Source organism: Melopsittacus undulatus, chromosome 4, assembly GCF_012275295.1.
Source record: "Melopsittacus undulatus isolate bMelUnd1 chromosome 4, bMelUnd1.mat.Z, whole genome shotgun sequence".
Classification (NCBI taxonomy): domain Eukaryota; kingdom Metazoa; phylum Chordata; class Aves; order Psittaciformes; family Psittaculidae; genus Melopsittacus; species Melopsittacus undulatus.
Window position 1 is genome coordinate 84,761,603 of NC_047530.1, and position 21,858 is coordinate 84,783,460.

At 42.1% G+C, this 21,858-nt stretch overlaps 1 protein-coding gene across 7 annotated transcripts in view; it reads left to right on the top strand.

Moving 5' to 3' along the window:
* The window catches only part of CLASP1 (cytoplasmic linker associated protein 1), a 180,676-nt gene that overhangs the window by 5,242 nt on the left and 153,576 nt on the right, over positions 1 to 21,858 (top strand). For all 7 annotated transcript variants that reach the window (XM_034062675.1, XM_034062670.1, XM_034062671.1 and 4 more), the window contains exon 2: positions 6,764 to 7,238. In XM_034062675.1, the coding sequence (XP_033918566.1) occupies positions 7,044 to 7,238 (195 nt within the window). In that variant the 5' untranslated portion in view covers positions 6,764 to 7,043. The remainder of the gene's footprint in view (positions 1 to 6,763; positions 7,239 to 21,858) is intronic.

A 21,858-nucleotide genomic window follows, 5' to 3' on the forward strand; every position in this document is an offset into this window, starting at 1 on the left:
CCCTGCTCGAATTCTCAGTAGTGTTCTACTTCCAAACCTTGCTAAGCATTACCCACATGAAGCTATAGGTGAAAGTCTCTTCCTTTTCTTCCCACATTTTTCTGGATGATCCAGTGTTGCTGCTGTATTGTGCAGGAAAGTGGTTAGGATGTGACTATAGAAAGTTGTCCTGCACTCATAGGTGCAGTATGAAGGGGGCTGGACACCATCTCCATTCTTCTAGGGTGGATCACCACAGCCTCTTGGAGAACCTCGTGCACCCTTGTCTCTGACACCTTTCAGAGCTGGAAGCCGGAGTGAGCCAGTGCTGTAATGGTTTGTTGGCCAGAGCCCCACAGGTGTCAGAGGTGAAGTCTGCAGGCTCTAAGGTAAGGTTAGATCTCTAGAATGGGGGAAAGTGGGGATATTTTTGTACACTCAAACCCACAATGTAGATACTATTCATGGAATAAATCGTCTTGAGGATAGTTTGCTCTGTTTCTACCTCACCCCAGTCCAGTAGGCTTTAATAAGTTGCTCATAGTGTGACACCTTGAAACTGTAAACAGATGCCTACAAGGGGGATTCACAGAGCAGCTCCTAAGGTGATAGGATTTTGAGCTGTCTCAGTGCTCAAACAGTTAAAAAGGAAAGGGACCGTGAAAGCTCATTCTAGACTTGTCCTTGGTTTCAGACACTGTTAAAGCCAAACTAATTTCAGAGAGGGGTTGTATTAAGAAAACAAAGGATGCTGACCGTCATCTCATTTTCTAACCTGCTCTAGAAGGGTTACTACCTCTCTGCAAAGTGGTTCCATTAGGGTAGGGATTGAGTTCACATTGAGGTGACCTGCAAGTTGTCTTAATTTGCTGCAGCTTCGTTCCAGTGGAGATTTCTTGAAGATGGATGCCTTGCTGAAGTCAGTAGCTCTGTATGAGGGATTCAGTTACCGAGGCAGCAGTGTAAAACATTAGTGGAGTATAAGAATTCCTGTTACTTGAAGCTTATCTCTCATCTTACCCAGAGTAGAGTATTGCAACATTTACAGCTAGCATCTGTCCTAGAAGGATTGTGTGTGGGCTAAAAGGTCTTAGTTAGCTTAAGTCCTGGAAATCTTTCAGCTGTCTTCATTCTAGAGGTCTGCCTCGCTTTCCCTGATGGCAGTGAAGTTGTGCCCTGGTGTAGGTTGGTTACTGTCTGTATTTTAAACATCAACTCCTTAATAGACTCCAAGCAGGTCTGAAGAACAGCTAATATTTAGCAGAGTCTTAGCAAGCCTTCAGCCAGATGTAGTTCTCCTGAGGGGGAACTGCCAGCAGCAGTAGGGATTTCTATGAGCTCTTCCTTAGTGTGGCTGGTGCTGTGGGAGAAGCAAGAAACTCTGTTTAAGACTTAGTAACACTTCCAGCAAGGAAGCTGCATCTGCATGGCTGTAGATGTCAGCTAGGCTGTAGTGGTGAGTACTAGTGGTGTGGTTGCTACTCTGAAGACATTTAAAGTTGCTCTGTAGGGGGTGTGGAAGGAGTCTGCATGAAGTGAAGTCATAGATGCTTAGTATGCTGAGATAAGCATGGTGCTCTCCCACCAAGTAGAAAAGCATGAGTTGTCAGGCTGGAAATTTGAGATACCATCTTTGGATTGGGGGATGCTGAACTACAAGGCAACACTAATTACTGATTTAAAATAATCACAGTGATTGTGCAATATTCCCAGGCGCTAAAGAAACATTATTGCCTGTTTATGGAGACAGGTGAACAAAAGGGAGAGCCCATCTGTCAGTTTTTGGGTGGGTTTTTCCTGCAGACTGCCTTGCCTCCTCAAAAAGGTTGCTTTCTTCTTCAAGTAGGACATGGTGTTTTGCTTGCTACCTCATTCTCTTGGGGGTTTGAACAACTAAGAATGCTTTGAGCTTGGAGACTCAGTACAGCTACTTTATGCACTGCTACTTGCACATCTAGGGAAGAATAGGCTTGATTGAGTTCTTAAGTAAGTGTCATACTTTGTAAAGGCCTGATACAAAAACCCCCTCTCAGCAGGGAATAGCTGTACCAGTTGAAGCAAAAATAGATGAGAAGGAGTGGACAGAGGGCTTAGAGTTTTCACTCTTCATGCAGAGTTGTAGTTTGACACTGCCTTGTGGATGCGATCTCCAGTCTTACAAGGATGTGGTTTCTAGGTGCTGTTCTAATTGCTGTGAGCTTCCCGGCCAAGTGGGCTTGGCTGGGAAGCTCAATAGTTAAGTATTTACACTGCCCACCTTCCAGTAGTGGTGAACTACTGCAGGTTTGATCCCTGATAGTTTTTATTCTTGAAAAATTGCTGCATTGGGCTAGGGTGGAGATCTGAAGGAGGAGAGGAGCTGTGGAAAGTCAGGGTTCAATGAAAAATCTGTCTAATGTATCCTGATCTAGTTCTAGTTCAGAGACTTGTGAAACGAGGCTTGTTGGTACAAATGTGTTAGTTCTACAACTGCTGGGCTACAGCTAACCATGTACAGAAAAAAACCCCACCCCAAACCCAAAAGACACCAAAGTAGTGTTGTAGCGTTTACAGGTTAAGCTTACTGGCTGGAAGTAAGTAAAAATACCTTCAGGGAGATGACTAAAAAGGCCCAGTTGTTGAGTGGCACTGCCTCTTGCTTACAGTGATCATGATTGGCATTAGTATTTTGACTGTCTGTAAGCTTGTCTCTGGAGTTAGCTGTGTTAGAGCAGTTGACTCGGGAGGTTGTGGGTTGCACTGGTTTGTTAATAAATGAAGATGACAGTGAAATGTGACAAAGATGGTAACTCAACCCTATGACTAGAGCAGAAGAGAGTAGGGTGTAATTTTGGTAGTTGAATAGCTATGTTGGAAGACCTTCCAAATATAGACAAGTGTCCAGGAGAGTAGTAGTGCATTCTTTCCATGCTTCAGGTTTCTTTCCTCACTGCAAGAGGAGGGAGATTTAAAATTTCCTATAAGGTTATCCTGAGGTAAAGTCTTACTTGAGAATTGCAGATAATACAGTTTCACTTAGTCTTGGGTCACTGAGGTTCGAAGCACAGAAAAAAAAAATTCCTTGGCTTATGTACTCAGTTTAATGTTGCCACAGCATCTCAGGTAATAAGTATTCCCTTATTACTATTTAGATTGACTTACTCTACATGCTGAGCCAGTTGCTTTGCTGTGAATTGTCCCAGCTTTTTGTAGTGTTATGGTGGTAGTATCTGGGCTGACTAACTTTGGGCTGTACATTCTTCGTCCGCTTTCTCCTTTAAGTTCATCATTTTGAGCTCCAAGCTGGCATTAAACTTAAACCTCTCTGTGACTTTCTGCTGGACAGCTCTTGATGGAAAACACGGGTGTTACTGGCAGAGGCTTTGTCTAACCACATAGTTTTAATGGTTTACTAGTGGAAAAGGGAACTTTCTTTTGTAGTGACAGAGTTGGGGTGGTGGGGAGACTAGATTTTTCTCTCGGATTATCTTGTCTACATGTTGATGTTATGTCAGATGTAGCCTCCCTGTCTCCCTGAGTGCACGCCATAAGCCTAGTAGGAGGATTGGAGAAACACCCTGTTTTGGAGCCTGTACTTGCAATCCTTACTTGGAGAAGCTCCAAACACCAGGACCTGTGCCATCGAGTCGTTAGTTTTGACTTCTACATGACTGTGCTTCTGTGGGAAGAGGTTATACTCAAAATCTTCGTCCTAAATTGTTTGTATCTTTTAACATTTGTTGCCCCAAAACTATGGCATTTAAATTCTGCAGGAACAGAAATGGACTACTGGTGCTGAGACTGTGGCTTTGTGTTTTCCAAAGCTTGTTAAAGATGTGGGGAGCATCTGTGCAGTTGATCCCAAACTTGATGGGATGTAGCAGCCATATGCTTCATTGCCTGGGAGGTTCGGTTTTTTTTTTTTTGTCAGCTTGGGTCTTGGTTTTCTCAGGTGGTGTTTTTTCCACTTCCTCTTGTGAGGAAGAGGGGGAGCTGTCAGACTTCCTGAAGTGTGGAAAAGCTTTTATTTTTTTTTTTTTTAGCTAAAAATGTGTAAGTTAACCACCTGTTGGCTGGTAGATGCAAGCCAGCTTGATCCTTTCCTCTTAGCTTACTATTACTGTTTTCCCCAGGATGCAAAGATATTTTTGGGTCTTCTCCCCTATGCATGCTTGGTGCTGTAATGTGTAGTGGATCTTCTTCAGACTATGACATGAATCTGTTCTTCTACAATGCACCATAATTTTTATCCTATGTCTTTGCATGTTTTAAAAATAAGGAACTTAGGAAGAAATTTGTTTAAATTAGTTCGCTTAAAAGATTTTATGTGCTTGTAGGCAGAGGCTTAAACTCTTAAATGAAAACCACATAGAAGGATTTGAAACTTGAGTGTTCCTTTCTCATGGCAGTGTGGCCAGTTAATAATTTCTTGGATGTGCTGGGACTTGTCTATGCATTAAGTTAATGAAAAAAGGCAATTCTGTGGTAGCAACCAGTCATTCACACCCTCCTGTAATCTGAATTTTCAAGTTTAAGCAAGTTCTGCATTTCCGTTCTGAAAGCAATTAGGGGACTTTCTTCACCAGTTCAACAGAAGAGTCCACTTCTGAACGTGTGCAGCTTCTGGAGTCCGGAAGCAAACCATGCAGCTAACTTGAAAGGTTTCAGCTAGGACATGGGAGCTGCTAAATATCACTTACCTGCCCCTTCCCCAGTAGCTCCCTGCTAGTGAAGGAGTCGGTGCCATGCAGCCCTACTGTGTGAAAACTTTTCTGTTAGATGTGTGGAAGACTCCTCCTGTGTGTAATACTGCCTCATATAACTGGAGTGGCTGCAGCAAGGAGCAAGACCCAGTGTATGATAGAGGGCAGGAGCCAATATTTAAAGGTATGGACAGCAAGGCTCAGGAGAACTGCTGCACTTTTACAACTGTTTGAAAGTGGTCCTGGAGTGTGGTTGACAGTTTTAGAATTTAAAGTCAGATCACCCTTGAAGTGACTTGAATCAAAATTATGAGAGTTTGGTATGTTCTTTAGTCAGTTCAGGTTGGGGTAGCTGTCACAAGCAGTAAGCTGTCACTGCACTGAAAAGCCCTAGGTACTGTATGTGTGCTTGCAGCTAATGCTTTCTTGCTGCTCTGGGGGTGAGGTTTTGCTGTAGAGGAGAGAGTCTAGTCTACAGGCACAAACAGTCCCTTCTGGCTGGTGGTAAGATTTGCTGAGCAGTTGACTGAGGTGAGTCCCTGGATGTACAGAACCAGTTTTGATTGCTGTCAGCCAGCAGGGGTTTGAACTGATTGCCTGCAACAGAGGGATGCTCTTTGGTGACTATTCCTGCCTGATGAATAAGCAGTGCAAGCAGCTGGGACGTGTCTGGGAGCACTTGTAGGGTAAGGGAAGCTTAAGACCACAAGCTTTTCAGCTGCATCTAGATGCTGTGCTTGGTGGTGGTAAGATGTTGCAGTTTTGAAGTCTGGCCAAGGAGGATGGAGGTGAGGTTGATCTGAAATAATCTGCTGTGCAAGGTGTGCTTTCTTTTCCAGGCTTAGGGTTCTTCTGTGCATTTCATCTGCTATCAGATCAGCTGTTTTAAGACCTTTGTGAAGGCCTTATTTGCTCAGACAGAAGGTATTTAGATTTGCTGCCCCAGTGCTTCCAATTAGTGAACTTGTGCCTCCAGCTTCCTTCCAGTTGTTTGTTGAACCAGGTGTCTGCTCCACAGCCTCTTCCCTTGCTCTGAGCTTGACCTGCTTTCCTTGTGCTGGTGGAAAAAGTAGGGCAGACTTCTAGCTTTGGCTATTATTGGACAGGAAACAAAGACACTGGATTTTTATTACCTCTTAAAGAGCTAATCTGTGATGAGGAAGTGCTTCAGGAAGCAGTACCATGATGCTGGGAGCCCTGGTCTGTGGGAGGGTGGAGGGCAGGCCTGGGGTCTATTCTCTTGATGCTTGGAGAGGTTGGTTTGGCTGCAGATGGAGGGATAGGAAAAAAGAAAGCTGCAGCTGGGTTCCTAATGAAGTCCTTGGACAAGATTTTTTCTGGACTTGAACATAAGAAAGCCTCAGACACACAGCCTGTAGTTGTTTTTTTCTTTTTGTTGTTTTGTTTTGTTTTTGTACAGAAGCCAACAGGTTATTTTGGAGATGATGCTGTGCTCCTGAGTGGTGGCAAAGTTTGGCTTGGCCTAGGTTCTCTGCACACCATGGACACTGTTGTTTGAGTTGCATGTAGACTATACCAGTGCTGTTTCCTGGACATGTGTGGTTGGGATATAACAATTCAGTCTGGAAACAGCTTGAGCTGTTAGTTTTTGAAAACTGCTCGGTTTACATTCTCAGAGCCTAGTGGTAGTGCTCTACCTTGCTGGCCAGCTGATGGTACTGATTGCTGAAGGCCAACAGTCAAAACAGGATCCAGACCTCTTCCTGCTTTCACTGCTTAAAGTAGATGCATTTTCCTGGTGACCTGCTTCAGGATTTTGCCTCCACTGTTGTGGGTAGATAGTGATGGTGGTAGTTGCAATAATATTGATTACTAATCAGCTGTTACTTAAGCCCCAGATCTGTGGTCTGTCAGTAAAGCTTCTAGGGAACTGATGGGTAACTGCTGTTGTAAAGAATAGACAAAGATTTTTGTCCTGACCTACCTTGTCTGAATCCTTAAAATAGAACAATGCTGCTTGTATACAGCTTGTCACAGCTTTGCAGCTGTATATGAATAACCTATTTTGTGACATGCTTTCGATCTTTTTTTGCTCCAGTCTTAATTTAACCTATAATACTCTTCTTCTTCGTTTCTTTCAGAATGGACTGCTGAATTGGGAATTATTGCAGACTCAACAGTACAGCACGGCTCGTTGTTTCGTCTATTGCTAGTTATTTAAATTGGACTTTTAATATCCTGCCAGCTGCTGTTCACACACACATGGTGCATTGTTGGCATTCTCAGAATTGCATCTTTGAAATCCAGACCCTCAGTAACCTTCATCGAACAAAGAGGCGACCTCCTGCATACGTTCATAGAGGGATTTTTTGAACCTGCTGCCCTCTAGCTTTCTTGCTGGTGCTGTATTTGTGAGACACTATGGAGCCCACTATGGAGTACTGCTTAGCGCAGGTGCTGCAGAAAGACGTTGGAAAGAGACTTCAGGTTGGCCAGGAATTGATAGATTACTTCTCAGATAAACAGAAGTCAGCTGATCTTGAACATGATCAGACTATGCTGGATAAAATGGTTGATGGACTGGCCACTTCTTGGGTCAATTCCAGCAATTATAAGGTAAGACTTGTCAAATGGAATGTGGTTACAGTTAGAATAGTGTAAAGTGCTGCCTGATCTAAGTGAAGGTTGCGTGGTAGACTTCCTAATATACAGTTCTGTAAGCTAATAATTATGCTGACTCAACCATTCCTGGCTCATTTCTTGGTAGTTGATAGCCAGTATGATATTGAGGACTCAAGGCAGTAAGAATTAAGTAAATGGGGTTTTAAAAGTGGGTTTACATGTGGTGGTTGTATGTTGGTATTCTGGCTTCTTTGTGTATCTTACTAGCTGATGGCATGCTTTGATCATCCCATAGTTAGCAGTATTGATGATTTCCTGCCTTATTAGGGAACTTAGTAAAACAGCAATATTTTTCACTCATTAAATCCTGCTGGATTTAAAAGTGCACTGGACTTCAACATCCTCAGATTAATTTAAGCTCTTAACAGGAATTTTGATTGAGAGGTGGTTGTGAGTTTGGAAGTGTATTGGTCAGTGTGTTCTGCACAGCTGCATTTTCTCGTCATTTCTGTCAGCAAGCAGCTGTGGTAAAAGCTGTTTGGCAAAGGGGAACACAACAACAAAAACTCACCAAAAACCCCCAGGAAACCACCAAAGCCAATACAGTCTCAATAGAGGATCCATGTTCTTATTCCTCCTTTTCTTGTTGACTGGCACTCTTGCAGACTCCCATGATTATCTGTGGAATGATAACCTAAGCACAGTAAACTTGAAATTGTTAGGAAATGTGCTGTTTGCATGTGTTTTATGATGTGGGTTGCAGAGCTATGCAGTACTTTGTAATTTCAGTATCACAGTTAGTTTGCAGATTTCTTTCTGGATAACTTGTTTCTCTTCCTACCCCCTTTCCCAGTCTTTTACACACTTAGTGTTCACTGTGGTATTCACTCCAGTAACAAACTCGTGGCACTTCTGTACTGCAGTGACTCTGTTCCAGAACTCATGCTGCTGAGCTGGCTGTTCGTTGATGTGAATGTTCTATAGATAGCATTTGCTGTGTTTAATAAATTCTAGTAAGCATAATGGAGACACAACTTGGATGTCTGGAGGGTATTTTCTCAGTGAATGATTGTAATGGAGGATGTGAAATACTTGAGTAGGGCAAGCTGATTATCTGGAGGCTAGTGATGTGGTGAGGTTTGCTTACAGTATCTAGCCAAGGCTTAGTGCATCATCATATACCAATCTCTTGCTTTTGTTTTAGTGCCTGCATCTGCATTATTGTTGGCTTTCTTCTTAACTGCTGATGGGATAGGGATTCAGGAGCTCAGCTCTGTCTGGTGTGAGGGAGAACAGGGTAGCTGGTGTTATCTCATCCAGTTCATGCATTAATTTAACAACTTTGAGAGTGAAATGCCGAGCATCACTGCCCTAGTGTAGCCATCTGGAGAGCTAGACTACAGTTGTTTGGTCACAGTTGAAAAAGCCATTATATTTGCAGTCTGTTTCTCTGCTCACCTCACTCCATTTGAGAAAGCGTCAGCCTAAAACAAAGCTTGAGATCATCTGCACAGTGTGAAATTTCCTAACTCTACAGTCATAAAGTGTATGCTCTTGGAATTAGACTGGATTTAGATAAGAGACCCATTATCTTGGAACAGCATAAAGTTGATTCATGGCTCCTGCCTGTCTAGGGCTCTTCTAACTAAGCACTTATGCTTATATGTTATCACTGAGGAAGCATCAGTGAACCCAGGAGCAGTGATCTCTTGAGGCAATCTAGTTCAGTTTCTATTAAAAGGAGCCTCAACTGATGATGAAATTACTGTCTTTACAGGGAGGGCTCAAGCTGTCTCCCTTACTGGCATACAAATGTGAGCTATGTAAGTCATGACCATCACTGACATTTTTAGGCTTTGGTGGTTTTTTGTACAGTATTTCTTATTTTAACCTGACACTATTTTATGAAGTCTTTGACCTCAGCCCTGGGAATGCAGGCTATTTTCTTTTTCAGCTGAAGAATCAAAAAAGTAATGATGGAGGGGGAAGAAGTGCTTCTCTTTCCTTGTTGCTGTCCAAGTCTGCAAAAGCATAGTGTGTGAAACAGTGAAACATGATGTACTTCTCATAGCACTGGGCACTCCAAAACTCCTGTAAGAAGTGGTTTTGTGACCTGGTCACTGATCTCTGCTTTGTAACAGGCAGCTGACATAGGTGAAGAAGGCACAGAATGTTTTTCAAGTCAAGGAAGCATAAAGGTTGCTGTATGGAGCAAGGAACTGAGGTCCATTGCAAGGCCATCTGTGTATCTGTGCTTGCCAGGAGCAGGCTTGAGCTGCACCGAAGCAGTGGTCTGGCCTGTGATTTCCAAGCAGCACTTACAGGTGGGTGGAAGACAGAAGAATGCTGCAGAGAGAAAAATTAATTTTCTGAGAGCTTTTGCTGTTCTCTGGAGCTCAGTTACTTGGCACATACAGCCTGTGTTTGCATGGGCACTAGGTGTTGTGGGATATACTAGCAAGGCTGGGCTGGGGAAGATACTGCAGGATGCTGCAGACCAAAGAGGAATCCTACCTCTTCCATTTCTTCATGTGCTTTGTTTAGTCTGTGCTGTTTCAGGATGGTATTTCTGCTTGACTCCATTTCTTCCTCTGCTAAGCTTTGGCTTGCACTAAGCTGTCTCTCTTGAGACATGAAGCAAAACAATACAGCAATGTCAGGGTCTTCAGCATGTCCTCATGTTTGACAATCCTATAGCAAGGGGGCAGAGCTGAAATAGGCAGTAGTACTTAGTCAGCAATCTCACTTTGAGCTGCTTGTGGCATTATTTTGTTATGTTAAGTATGCAGGATCTCCTAACTCATTGGTGACCAGTGCATCTTTTTATGATGTGCCATCCATTAATTTTTCCTTTTGAGGTGTAAAGGAGTATGTCCAGGATCTCAAAGTAGTTTTCTACCAGCCTGGTGGTCTTAGAGGTGAACTGAGGATGTTTGGTAGTGACCTCCTCTTGCCTGCTTCTCCACACCAAGTGAGTATTGTACTGTTGCACCCATCTAGCAGTGGGGATACTTGCACCTTTCTTTTCCCTGTGGTGTGGCCTGTGCTGTTGGAGTTAAGTTTACACTGGAAGTAACTTGGTATTGCTGGTTTGCTTTTGACTAGTGACACCCAAGGGTGAACTCAGATTTGGTGGTGACAGCCTTTGAGCAGGTCAGGGTCCATCAAATTGAAGAGATGTACTACTTAAGATTTCTTATAATACCACAGTGATAGGAGAGGCCAATTTGAAGTGAAACTGAGTGGAATTTGCAGTAAGAAACTGGATAAAACTTTTGGTGTGCTTTCCTGCACTTGGGTAAGTAGTGAAATATTGCAGGGAAATTTTATTTCCCCTGACAGAACTCCTAATAGTGTTAGAGATAGCAGCCTTGCATTCTGAACTGTTCCTGAATTTCAGGCATTACAAGATCATGCTTGACTGAGTTGAAGAAAAGTAGAACTTACATGCATAAATTAGCTGGCTTTTTTAAACCGTGTATTGAATAATTTTTTTTTGGCTTTGCTAATTGAGGGGTAGAACAGATGGTGCAGGCTTAGTTTAAAGTGACATCCATTAGAGTTACTTAAGCTGATGAATAGTTGTTCACTATAAGCACATGTTTGTTCTCTATTTTATGTTTATGTTGGCTTAAATTTGGTAGAAGAAATCCTGATTTAAGAAATAATTATGATGCATGGGTATGGGTTGATATGATAATTTGTTAAGTGTGTTTCAAGTATTTAATGCACAGGAGAAAAAAAACCAAAAAGACTTCATCTGGGGAAAAAAAAACTTACAGGAGGTTTTCGAGTAGCTGCCCTTAGCTGGTGAGTTTTAGGATGCAGGAGGTACGTGAGGATCAGTAATATGTACATTTAGGAGTTTCATCCCTGAAAACCTCTTTATCATGAAGCTATAATTGCTAATAAAATTGAATTAAATTAGTTTTGATGCTCAGAAGATCTGAGAAATGAACTATGGAGGAAGAGTTATCTTGAGATCTGGTCTTCAGTAGAGCCTATTGTTTGTATATGCCCTTATTGCAAACACCTTGGTAGAAACTGCTTCTGACAACTCCTCTTGTGGGAAGAGAAGCTATCTTAGGAAGGGCTAAAAACTCACTGTGTTTGAAACGGCATTTGGAGAGCATGCTCCGCCCTTGATTTTCAGGCTTGTGTTCTGGCATGCTCCTTATTAATAGTAGGTAGGTTTTCCTGCCTTCAGCTTAAGAAAGAGCAGAGTTTTGGCTTCAGATACCCAGTTTCCTGTAGACATTGATGTTAATTCCTAATTCAGCTTATCAGTTTTTTTTTTTTTTCTGGCTCTGGTAGCTGGGGTTGCCTTTCCAATACTTAGTGCTCTGTGTGGTAGTTTGATCAGATTATGGTGCAGCTCTTATGTTATCAGCAGTATGGAGAGTGTTACAGAAGATGCAAGGCGGAATAAGAGATTTGTAGCAGTTGGGCTAGATCAAATGTAGTACCAGCTTCAGTCCTTCATATTCAGGGCAGGAAAAAAAAACAAAACTGCTGAGGCAAATCAGCATTTAGAGTTTTCTTGTGGCTTTTAAAAGGTAATAATGACTTCTTGTAGCTGAAAGGGTTGTCCTTTTCTGGCTGGGGTGGGTAGAAATGTAGTGGAGTAGTAATATTTTCTAGTTGTTTTATATGCAATGTGGATGTGCTACTGGTTGCGTAAAGCAAATAAAGTTTGTGAGCCTGAGCATATGGGACAACAGTATCTTTCAGTTGTTTACCAAGGTATTGCAAAGTCAAATATAAATAGTTAGAACCTCCAGGATTCCAAGGGAGTGTGAAGAGCAGAGCCCCCATGTTGAAATAAACAGGACAGAAGTTTGTTTCCATAGTGGCACACATGAAGTCTGTTTAACTTTGGTATCCTGTTGTTTGGTGGCTGGTAGTGGCTGGTGAAGGACAAGCAAAAAATGGGATACATAATAAATGTATCTCTTGCATATCCTTCTGGCTTACAGGGATTTGATGAGCCCTTGATTTCACTTTCTGACCAAATTTATATTCCATTCCTTTAAGATCTTAGTGCTGGGAGTGGTTCAGGTTAAAAGTGTCATTTATGGATGATTACTATGTTTTTATTTTGTCTTGTGTGCTTGATAATGTGGCTGCCTCAGCATTGGCAAGGCCAAGTAGCCTGGTCAGCACACAAGAGACTGAACCATTGTGGTTACTAAATTGGGAGGATAAAGCTATTCCTTTAATGCTGGTGTAGTGTTTCGGTTGCAGCACTCCAGTGCTTGTCACTGGGGTTTATTTGGAGGTCTAGCATAGTTCACTAGTTCTTGGGAAACCTTGGGTTTATTGCTTGACTGCAGGCTGAAGGTTACAGCTGATGCACTGGTGGAAAAGGCAGATTATTTGGGATTTAATCCTGTGGGGATAACGGTGTACTAATGCTATTGTACAGTGCCTTCTTAGGTCCTTCTGTGGCATGTGTTGTACAGTTCTAGTTGCTTGTCTAACAGGAAGGAATTCAAGCTGGAACAGGTGCAGGGAAGGGCCAGTGTGGTGCTTAGGGGATTGGAGAGCCTTCCTAAACAGAGGGAGACTAAAAGTTTGGCTTGTTAATTTACAGTATAAAGGCTGAGAAGGAATATGACTGCTGTCTATAAATACATCAGAGGGTTGCACATCAGGGAGGGGGGAAAAATTGTTACATCTAAAGGGCAAGGTTAGCACAAGAACAAATGGGTATGAACTGGCTGTGAGTAAATTTATGCTGGATGTGAGATGAAAGTTGACTGCAGCAAGAATATGGGAAAAGTCTTTGAAAGGAATAGGTTTTAGGATAGATCTTGTGATGATTTTATATATATACACTATAGAATAATAAGATTATGCACAGTGATAGGGAAAATTCATTTCAGTCCTTTGTATGGTATAATAGGTAAGATACTGTGCCTGAAACTGCTCTAACACTTCGAGTAAACCCAAATATTTTAAAAAGTATACTGGTTTTGATTCTCAGAAATCGTAAAGTGACATACAGACACTCTTCATGCTGTGCCCAAGGATCATGTGCTTATTTCCTGTGGATGAGAATTATCAGTCACTCATATGCATGTGTGATCCAGCTCCTTCATGTTTAGTAGGTGAGTAGTGGAGAATCCTTGTTTTCCCTGATGTGGTGACTTCCTCCTGAGGATCATTGCTGGACTGGAGGTTAGTTGCAGTGGTTTACAGGCATCTTGATTTTTTGCTAGTCTCTAAATCACTCACAACAAGCAGGAGTTCTGTTGTCCTCTTGATGCCAGGACATACTAATCAGCCCCTGGGGTCCCCTCACCAAAGTCAGCCCAGTAGCTTCTCAGCTCAAAGTGTGCACACTCTTTTATGTCATCTTTGTGGGATATTTCTTGAAGTTTTTGAAAGCTGTTCTTGTCTCAACGTTAGAACTTAAGTGTAAGAAACCACCTAGGGATGGTCTCTCTGGCAGTGGGGTCTAGTTGCATCTGACTTTGTCTGGTTTTAATTGTCATTTTGTAAGCAGAGAAGTTTTAGGAAGCTTCTTTTCCTTTAGCTTTTTCTATGTGGATTTGCTGGTGTATATTGCTGTGGTTTTCCTCATGCTGAAGTCTGTCTTTTAATGGAACCTCTTTTGCTTGGTTACTATATTTGTAAGAGTATAATATCTTTGGGATTTCTGTTTTTCTACTGTGTTAGTTGAAGTTTGCTAGAACTGATTGAAGAATGCAGAAGGGGAGGTGAAAGAATGTATGAATGATAGATGAATGATTTAATGATCTCTTCAAAATATGGCTGAAAAATACCTGATATGTAATCAAAGGCCTAAGCCAACCTCCTCCCTGCCCCTTTCCAATTTTTTTTTTTTTTTGCTTAAACCTTCCAGTGTGTTCTTTGCATTAAGTGCACTTATGTTAGTTTTTGGAGGACCAGCCCTCTAGACTGGGCAGTCTGATGCAGGGATGCTTTTTGTTTCAGATAGGTGACTTTGGCAGCCCTCCTTTTGCAGCAGTTGCAAAAGATGAGATTTCCTGTGTGATAGTAGGATCAGCTCATTGGATCACAGGGTAATTCAGGTTGGGCTCATCTAGTACCGTCCACCAGATCATTGTTTACAGTCAGGTCTTTAAAACTTGATTCTCATTAATTTTCAAACAAAGTTTATTTGTGCATAAGTGATAAGTGTCGCAGTGTCAGAAGTGCCTAGGTAAATCAGCTCCTGTATAAATGCTTTTGGGATGCCAGTGAGGAGATGAGCCACTGTCGTAGTTTAAACTCAAGACACCAGTGACAATTTAGTGGAGGCTCATTAGGATTTTCCTGTTTGGCTCAGGGCTCCAAGTTTCTGATGGCTGGACTAGGCTATGTGTAAGTTTGTCTAAAGTTACCTCATATATCTTTGTCCCATGTGTTCTCTGCTATGTGGCCATATCATTAAATTCAGGGGGGAAGGTGTGGAACACAGTGAAGAGACATGTAGTCTCTGATTTTCTCCAAGTGAATGTCACCTCCCACAAGTAGCTCATAACTTCTTTTCATAGATCAGATCTTTTTTTTTAACTAGGTACAAGCTGCTATGCTCCTCATTTGGTATTGCTCTTGTGCCAAATATGAAACTTTAAAACAAAGCAACATTTGAGTATTCAAGAATCAGAGCAAAGAGTCCCAGTTATCAGAGCATGAAAAGCAAGATAATTTTTTATACTGTGACTGGGAGTTTAGCCAGAGGAAAGAATGTGTGGGATTTGGCCCTGTATTAAGTGTGAGAAAGAAGATGCTTATGCCTAGTGATGCTTTTTCATCTCTAGAAGTAGTTTTCTGAAGAGAAGTTTGTGGAAACAAAAAATAGGTAGTAGAGCCCCATCCTGCCAAACCCTTCTTGTGTCCGGCTCTGCTCATAAGGGTAGGAGGTGTGCACAAGTGTTTTTCTTTTATCTGCCTGGCTAAAACTTCTCTTCCTGGCCTGCATGGGTGGTTTTCCTGGTAGTCTACTGTCCATCTCTTCTTACCTCTGTCCTTTTAGGTCTCTGAAAGCTGTTTTATGTTGCTGGACTATGTATAAGTTATATGAATGCTTGTGAAATACTCTACCAGCTCCAGTCCCCATCAAGATGTGAGCTTTCTTGTTGCCTTCAAAGAGCTCTGCTTCTTTCTTTGTGTTTCTCAGGTCTCATCCTCTCTGAGCAGTTTCATCTGTTTTCTTCTGGAATTTCCTGTTCTAGTAAGCTACCTGGGAATTATAAAAAGCTTTTTCCAAGCAGGAGGGTATGTGCAAAGTGCAGTGGTTCTTGTTTATGAAGTTGCACCTAGAGGTGGGGTGATGGGAACTGGCACTACAGTGGGAAAGTCAGGAGCTGTTAGCTCAGGCCTGATGACAGTGCTTTGAAGGTGGAGAAATGAAAACTTCGATGGGCAGAACTGCTAGAGAGGGATGGGGATGTGAAAAGGAAGATCGTCCTAGACAAGGTACTAGGGTAAAACAATTCCCTGTACAGCAGTAGTGATATAAATGGGTCATAATGGGAATATCTGGCGAAGATGGATAGGGGAAGGATATGTAATAGCACAAAGGTGAGCTACGGAGAACCACACGAGAACTTTTAGTTGTTTAGGGCAAATGGGAAAGGCTGCATTTTAGGTCTGCATAAATACTGCAAGGTTAGAGACTTAATAAATTTGAAAAGTATCCTTCAAGTTCCTAGACAGAGCATTAGGTACTAACACAGTGTTTTCTCAGCTGTTCACCCCACAGTGTGCTATCACTGAAAAATCTGGGGCTGATGATAATTGATGGCTATCTTAGAGGCATCTTTCAAAGAGTTTTCTGGTGGCTACTTTTAGGAGGCAGTAGTGCATAGGAATTGTAGCAGAAGTGTGCTGTAGCTGGATGAACACTTAACAGCAAGAGTTGGTCACTTTTCCAGAAGGCAGCTCTGTTACAAAATGAAGTCATGTGGAAGGTGGTGTAAGGGTGGCTTGTTAACTTTTTTTTTGGCTGTGGAAAGCAGGTTTCATGATATAGTAGTGAAGTGATCTAAGTCATGTGGGTCTGGTGAGTTTTTTAGTCCTTGCTAATAGAAAGGATGGAAATGGGATGAAGGGAAGATTGATTTACAGAAGAGACAAGTTCAATTGCTGGAATATGTACTAGATATAGATACTCTGTGTGGGTACTCCAGACTTGCTTGTGTTAGGTGTTTTCTGGTTTTAAGTAGAATTCAGATTTGTCACAGTTGTTTAGCAGGAGTGTGTTTTATGATGGTCTCAAGATAGTTGGTCTAACATCAATGTAATTCTGTTGGACTAGGCATGAAGGGGTGGCTGAGGTGGTCCTGCTGTTTTCATGCTGCCAGCCAAAGGGGCTCATTTGGTGCATCTGCAGGCCTCAGACACTGCTGAGCAAAGGCTGCACTTTGAATGTACAAGATGTTTATGGGGAAAGCTTGGGGAGCTGTGTAAGTGGCTGTATCTCAGAGAACTAGCTGTGCAGATGGGGTAATGCTGGTGTTTCAAAAGGCCTGGATAAAGCCTGCTGGGGAATCTGAGCAGGTGTGCGTGTGCCAGGAGGTTGGAGAAGAGGGCTTCTGATGTGAGGAAAGATTGGGCTGTGGGGAATGATTAGGGTGGGATAGGCTCCACTTTCCCTGTCAGAGGTATCCTGTGGTGACTGTCATGTGGCAGTCAGAGAGGAACAGAGCAGGAGGACAGGTTCTAGTGTGCCTTTTTAAATCGGGGTGAGGTAAACACAAAGAGAAGAGGCTGAGGGCAGGGGTTTGATGAGATGGTGTTCTTCAGGCTGGGAGGTGAGCCAGGGAAAACTTCTGGGAGGCCAAGGAGATGACTTGAGCCTGTTTATCTTCTTATGCTTACTTCATTCATGGCTATCAGCAGTTGTAGGTGCCTAGCATCTTCAAGCTGGGAGGGTGGAAATGAAATATGTTGCTGGGGGTTGCTTTCTGGGGATGAGAAAGGCACTTTTGGTAATGGAGAGCAGCAGCTCTGATAAGTGATTGTATGCCAGAAAATGGCTCTGCAGCCAAGCTTGGCTGAGCAGCAACTAAAAAATGCTCTAAAAGCTGCCTTTTTTAGTCAGGAAAGGTGTGGTAGGGTTGGGACAATGGGAAATGTGGTACTTAATTAACAGCCAGATCCTGCTGCCATTAATGTCAGACAAACTCACATTGACCCCCTCTGCTGCAAAGTCTATGTGCACACTGTTTATAAATTTCAGAAGCTTGAAAACTATTGCATGTAAGTTCTGGGGTGAGAGGGTCCTTACTGGCAGATGGCAGAAATACTGTGGTGAATGCAAAAAGAAAGTTGATCACAATTCTTATGTCTGATCTTCTTCCTTTATTTGATTTGAAGATCTTAAATCAGATAAAGCCCTAACACTGTTCCAGAAGAAACGCTTTATTCATAGAAAATAATTTGTTTTGGTGCAGGAGGATCTGGTTGGGATTTCATGAGCTGTATTATATAGGATATCAGATTAACTGACTTAATGAGCCCTTTCTGCATTAAGGGGAAAATTAGCTATTATTGGTGCAAATAATGTAGGGTAAAGAGATCATGGTCTTTGTTGGCTCTGTTCTTGAAAATAATGTAGCTTGATAATAGACAAATAATGCTGTTTCAAATGAATTTTTTCTTCACTTGTTCTCTCTGTTTCCTTTGTCCTTCCCAGGTCAGTGGTGTGAGAAGGATGTTCCTTCTGCTTCTAGACAATGCTTGTTTTGACATTCTGTATTCTGCTTTTGTTATTTTGGAGGAAATTTAGAATCTCATTTGAGTTGAATAGAATCATTATAGGTATAAATGTCTGTGACAAGAGCAGCTGTGTAACCAACATAACAAGCTGGATTGTGGTTTGGAATTAAGGCTTCAGTCACAAAGGGATGTCCTTGTGCAGAGCATTATTTGCTTGGCTCAGTGCTGGGAGATCAGTTGAAGGATTGTGTTATGGTATTTGACAGGTTTACTGTTCTGTGGCAACTAGAAGAGCGGAGAATGTTAGGAAGAGTCCATCAGCAGGTACTTAGTTTTAGTTGTCTGTGGACCTGTTGTAGGGTCCAGATTCTTTGAAGTGAGAGTTGAGGCTTGGCAGGGAGGTTAATAGGGATTGAGCCAGGTAAGGCTGGGAGGGGTTCTTTGCCACAGGATCATCATCTCTCGCTGACAGGTTCAGTGTTTGTGGATGACACACTTAAGCTGCATCTGAATATTGTTTTCATCTCTGTGTTTGTCTGTTTTGAATCTCTGCTGTTCAGTGCTCATTTTGGGAACAGTTGCATACCTGTGAGATGGATCTTATTTTTTTTACTTTTATCTGGCATCAAAAGATTAAAATGAAACTTGAAAAGAAGCATATGCTCTTCATTTGACTTGCACAGCTAACTTTTTTTTTCTTAATGCGGTGAGCTACAGTTTTCTGCTGAAAGCAGGTTTATCCACATGCACCAGGAGTCTGCAAGGGGAGAGTTAGGAGAGACAAAATGTTCCATTCCAGTGGAGCTATAGATCTCCTATTTTTTTATGTTCTTCTGTTAGAAATGAGCAATAAGTGGTATGTCAGCATTATGGACAGCTGAGCCTCCCATATTAGTGTTTATGTCGTTTTCTAGGACTGGTGGATCTTCGTCCATGGTGGTGGCCCATGCCTTGTGTAGTGTCTACTTTCTGTAGGGGATTTGTCTAGAATATTTGGGTTGGAACATTTACTGGGCTCCTTTAATGCAGATAATGCTATTTGATGCCCAATATCTACAGCTTTCACTAGAACTAATCTTTGTTTAAACTCCCTGAAATCATGCTTGTTAAGAGGAGCCCCCTCCTTCTCCCCTGATCTTGCAAGATCTGATTTAGAAATAGTTAATGCGTGTTTTTCCCTACATGTACTATAAATAATTCGTTTGGGGATTCACTGCTCTTCTGATTGGCATAGTTAATGATAAGCATATCTTGAAAGTCTTTGATGCTAAATCAAAAGAAAATAAACTGATTTTGGAAGGATAAAATTAATATAAATTATTCAGTTCTGTAGTGCTTTTCATCCAGAAGTATCTGGAATTACTTTTCAGACCAATAAAATGGCTAAACCCATAATTTAAACCCATCATAAACCCATCAAGCATGCTGCTATTACCTGCTTGAACAATAAACTTGGCACAAATGTGTTGCTGTCTCTCAAGGGAATTAGATTGTTTTAAATATTGATGCTCTGTTCTTTAGTCATCAGGCATTAACGCAGAGGTTGTATTTAGTTTGTAGTTCACAGATAAAGGAATAAGGCAGTCCTACAGGGAAAATTTGGCAACGGGCTAGTGAATTTTAGTTGTCTCTGTACTTTGAGCTAGTCCCTGGACTACAAATGAGTCTGTAAGCTCAGCTCACAGCATATTGAGCAGAGCTTCCAAAAGAGTAGTGGAAGAGTGGCTTTTCTCCCTGACAACTCTGGCTGTGCTGAGGGTAGGCCCTGCTGAACTGCATCCTGTTGAGCTGCATTAGTGTTTTGGTTGTCCAGGTCCTGATGGCCATGTGGAGGCACAGGAACTTGGTTCCTGGCTGATGATCTTACTGCCTTTACAAACTGGAGCTTGTTCTGATTCTTGCTGGTAGATGGAGCAGTACTTAGCTCTCAGATACAGTGTTGTCCAAACTGTGTTAACAGGTCTCTTTAATTAAAACCAACCAAACTAACCAAAAAACCAAAACAACAAAATTAAAGACAACCACCAAACAAGGCTAGATAGGAGGTAAGATGATGCCTCTCTCCTGCTTCCTTTGACTTGAGTTTGTAAGTTCTCGTTCCCACTCAGTATTTCTGGAGCTCCTGAAATCAGATCTTGTGGCACTTGGCTAGAAGTGGTGCAGGGCACTTGCAGCATGCCCTGCCTCCCTTATGCTCTCTGGAGAGGAAACTGCTCTGAAGGTATAAGAGTATTTGCCAGAACAGTCTTACTCTCTCCTGATTCATGTGGAGAAGCTCTTCTTTCTTCTCCCCTACTTGCTTAACCAGCAGTTGTATAGGGTAGCCTGGCTCCTGGGCCACATTGTTGCCCTGCCTGTAGTCTGCCCACCACAGCTCTGGTAGCCCAAAGCTTTCACTTACCAGCCTGGTTTGAAGCTTCCTTGACCAGCTGTGATATGGCAGCACAGAAGGCTGGTGTGCAGTATTGTCACCTTTCTGTGGAGGGAGAGATACAGAACTAGTGTTAGTAAAGCACTTGTACCAGACATAGTGGGAGGGAGCCCTCCTCTGTGTGACTGAAGCAGGCTGGCAGGCAAGGTGACTAGTGGAGAGGAAATCCCTGTTTATTTTTCACACTCTTCATTTTTTGCCTTATGTTTCTATGAAGCTGTAAGTCACTCCCAAAAGAACGAAGGCTGCTCTACACATTTGAGAAGGATTCTTGTGTGGAAGAGAGGCTGGGTGGGTGGCTTGCTAGCCTTACCCCTTTAGGTATAGGAACATGATTAAACTTCTGCAGGTGGATTTTGTGTGTGTCTGAAGATTACAATTACAAGTTAGAAACCATCTGTCTGGGTTACTGAACTGTGAGCAACTGAGTGGGAACTGGCTCTCTCCTGGTGTAAGGATTTGTTGGGAAAGCAGATGCCCTTGCAGGGATGAGCTCCAGGGGAAAAGGTGTTTTCTCTTTTGCCCTGTATATGAAGGTGCTCTAGCTAATGCCACATGCATATGCTTCTCCAGGTTAATGATGCTTTGTTCCCCCAGGTCTCAAAGAGGATGTTTAAAGAACAGAGAAGAGTATTGGCAGGATTCAGTTGCTGGATCTGGTTTGTTTGCCCAGTTCCTAAAATCAACACAATGAATTCACTCAGGAGCCATAGGGGAGGGACTTAGTTGCTGCTGAGCTGGCAGCCCTAGCAGCAGTTGATTGCAGTTATGCCTCCAGTATTTTGGGTTCTTGGGAAATAAGTAGAGGGCAGAGTCTTGCCATTTCCTCCTTTGCAAACATGTTTCATAGTCCAGGTTTGAGAGAAGAAAACTTCTCTTGCAAATCCCTATTAGCCAGCTATTACTGTTCCCAGTGTGGCCTGTGAAGGAGCTATGTGGATTTTCTTTCATGTGAATAAGAAGAGAGCGATAGTAAGGAGTGGTTAATTGGTTAATTAAACTGGAGAGCATGCCATTGACTCTCACCTTGCAGCAAACCCTTCTCCCTGCTTTGGTTGTTGATGCTGTAAAGCAGGTGATAATAACAAAATCCAGGTTTGCAAACCACAGGTCTGCACCACAACCAAGCTTTTCAGTGTAGGCAGTCAGAATAGCAGTCCAGTATATTTGATGGGTGGCTCATGAGATGAAGTTGTAGATACCTTGCAGGCATGAGCAGACTTTTTATTTTTCATTTATTATTTTTTATTTTATGATTCATTATAATGATGAAATTATAAATAGTCTTATTATAAATATGCACATTATATATCTTAATATAAATATAATTTACTATTATAATTCTTATTATTTACTTTTATTTTTTTTATATATTATAATAATAAAAGAAAACATGTCCTGCTTATGGTATTTGCAGGAAAAATGGAGATGCAGTACTTGCCTGTAGGGGTTTGTGATCTGTGTTGAAACGTGCAAGAGGAGAGACTATTC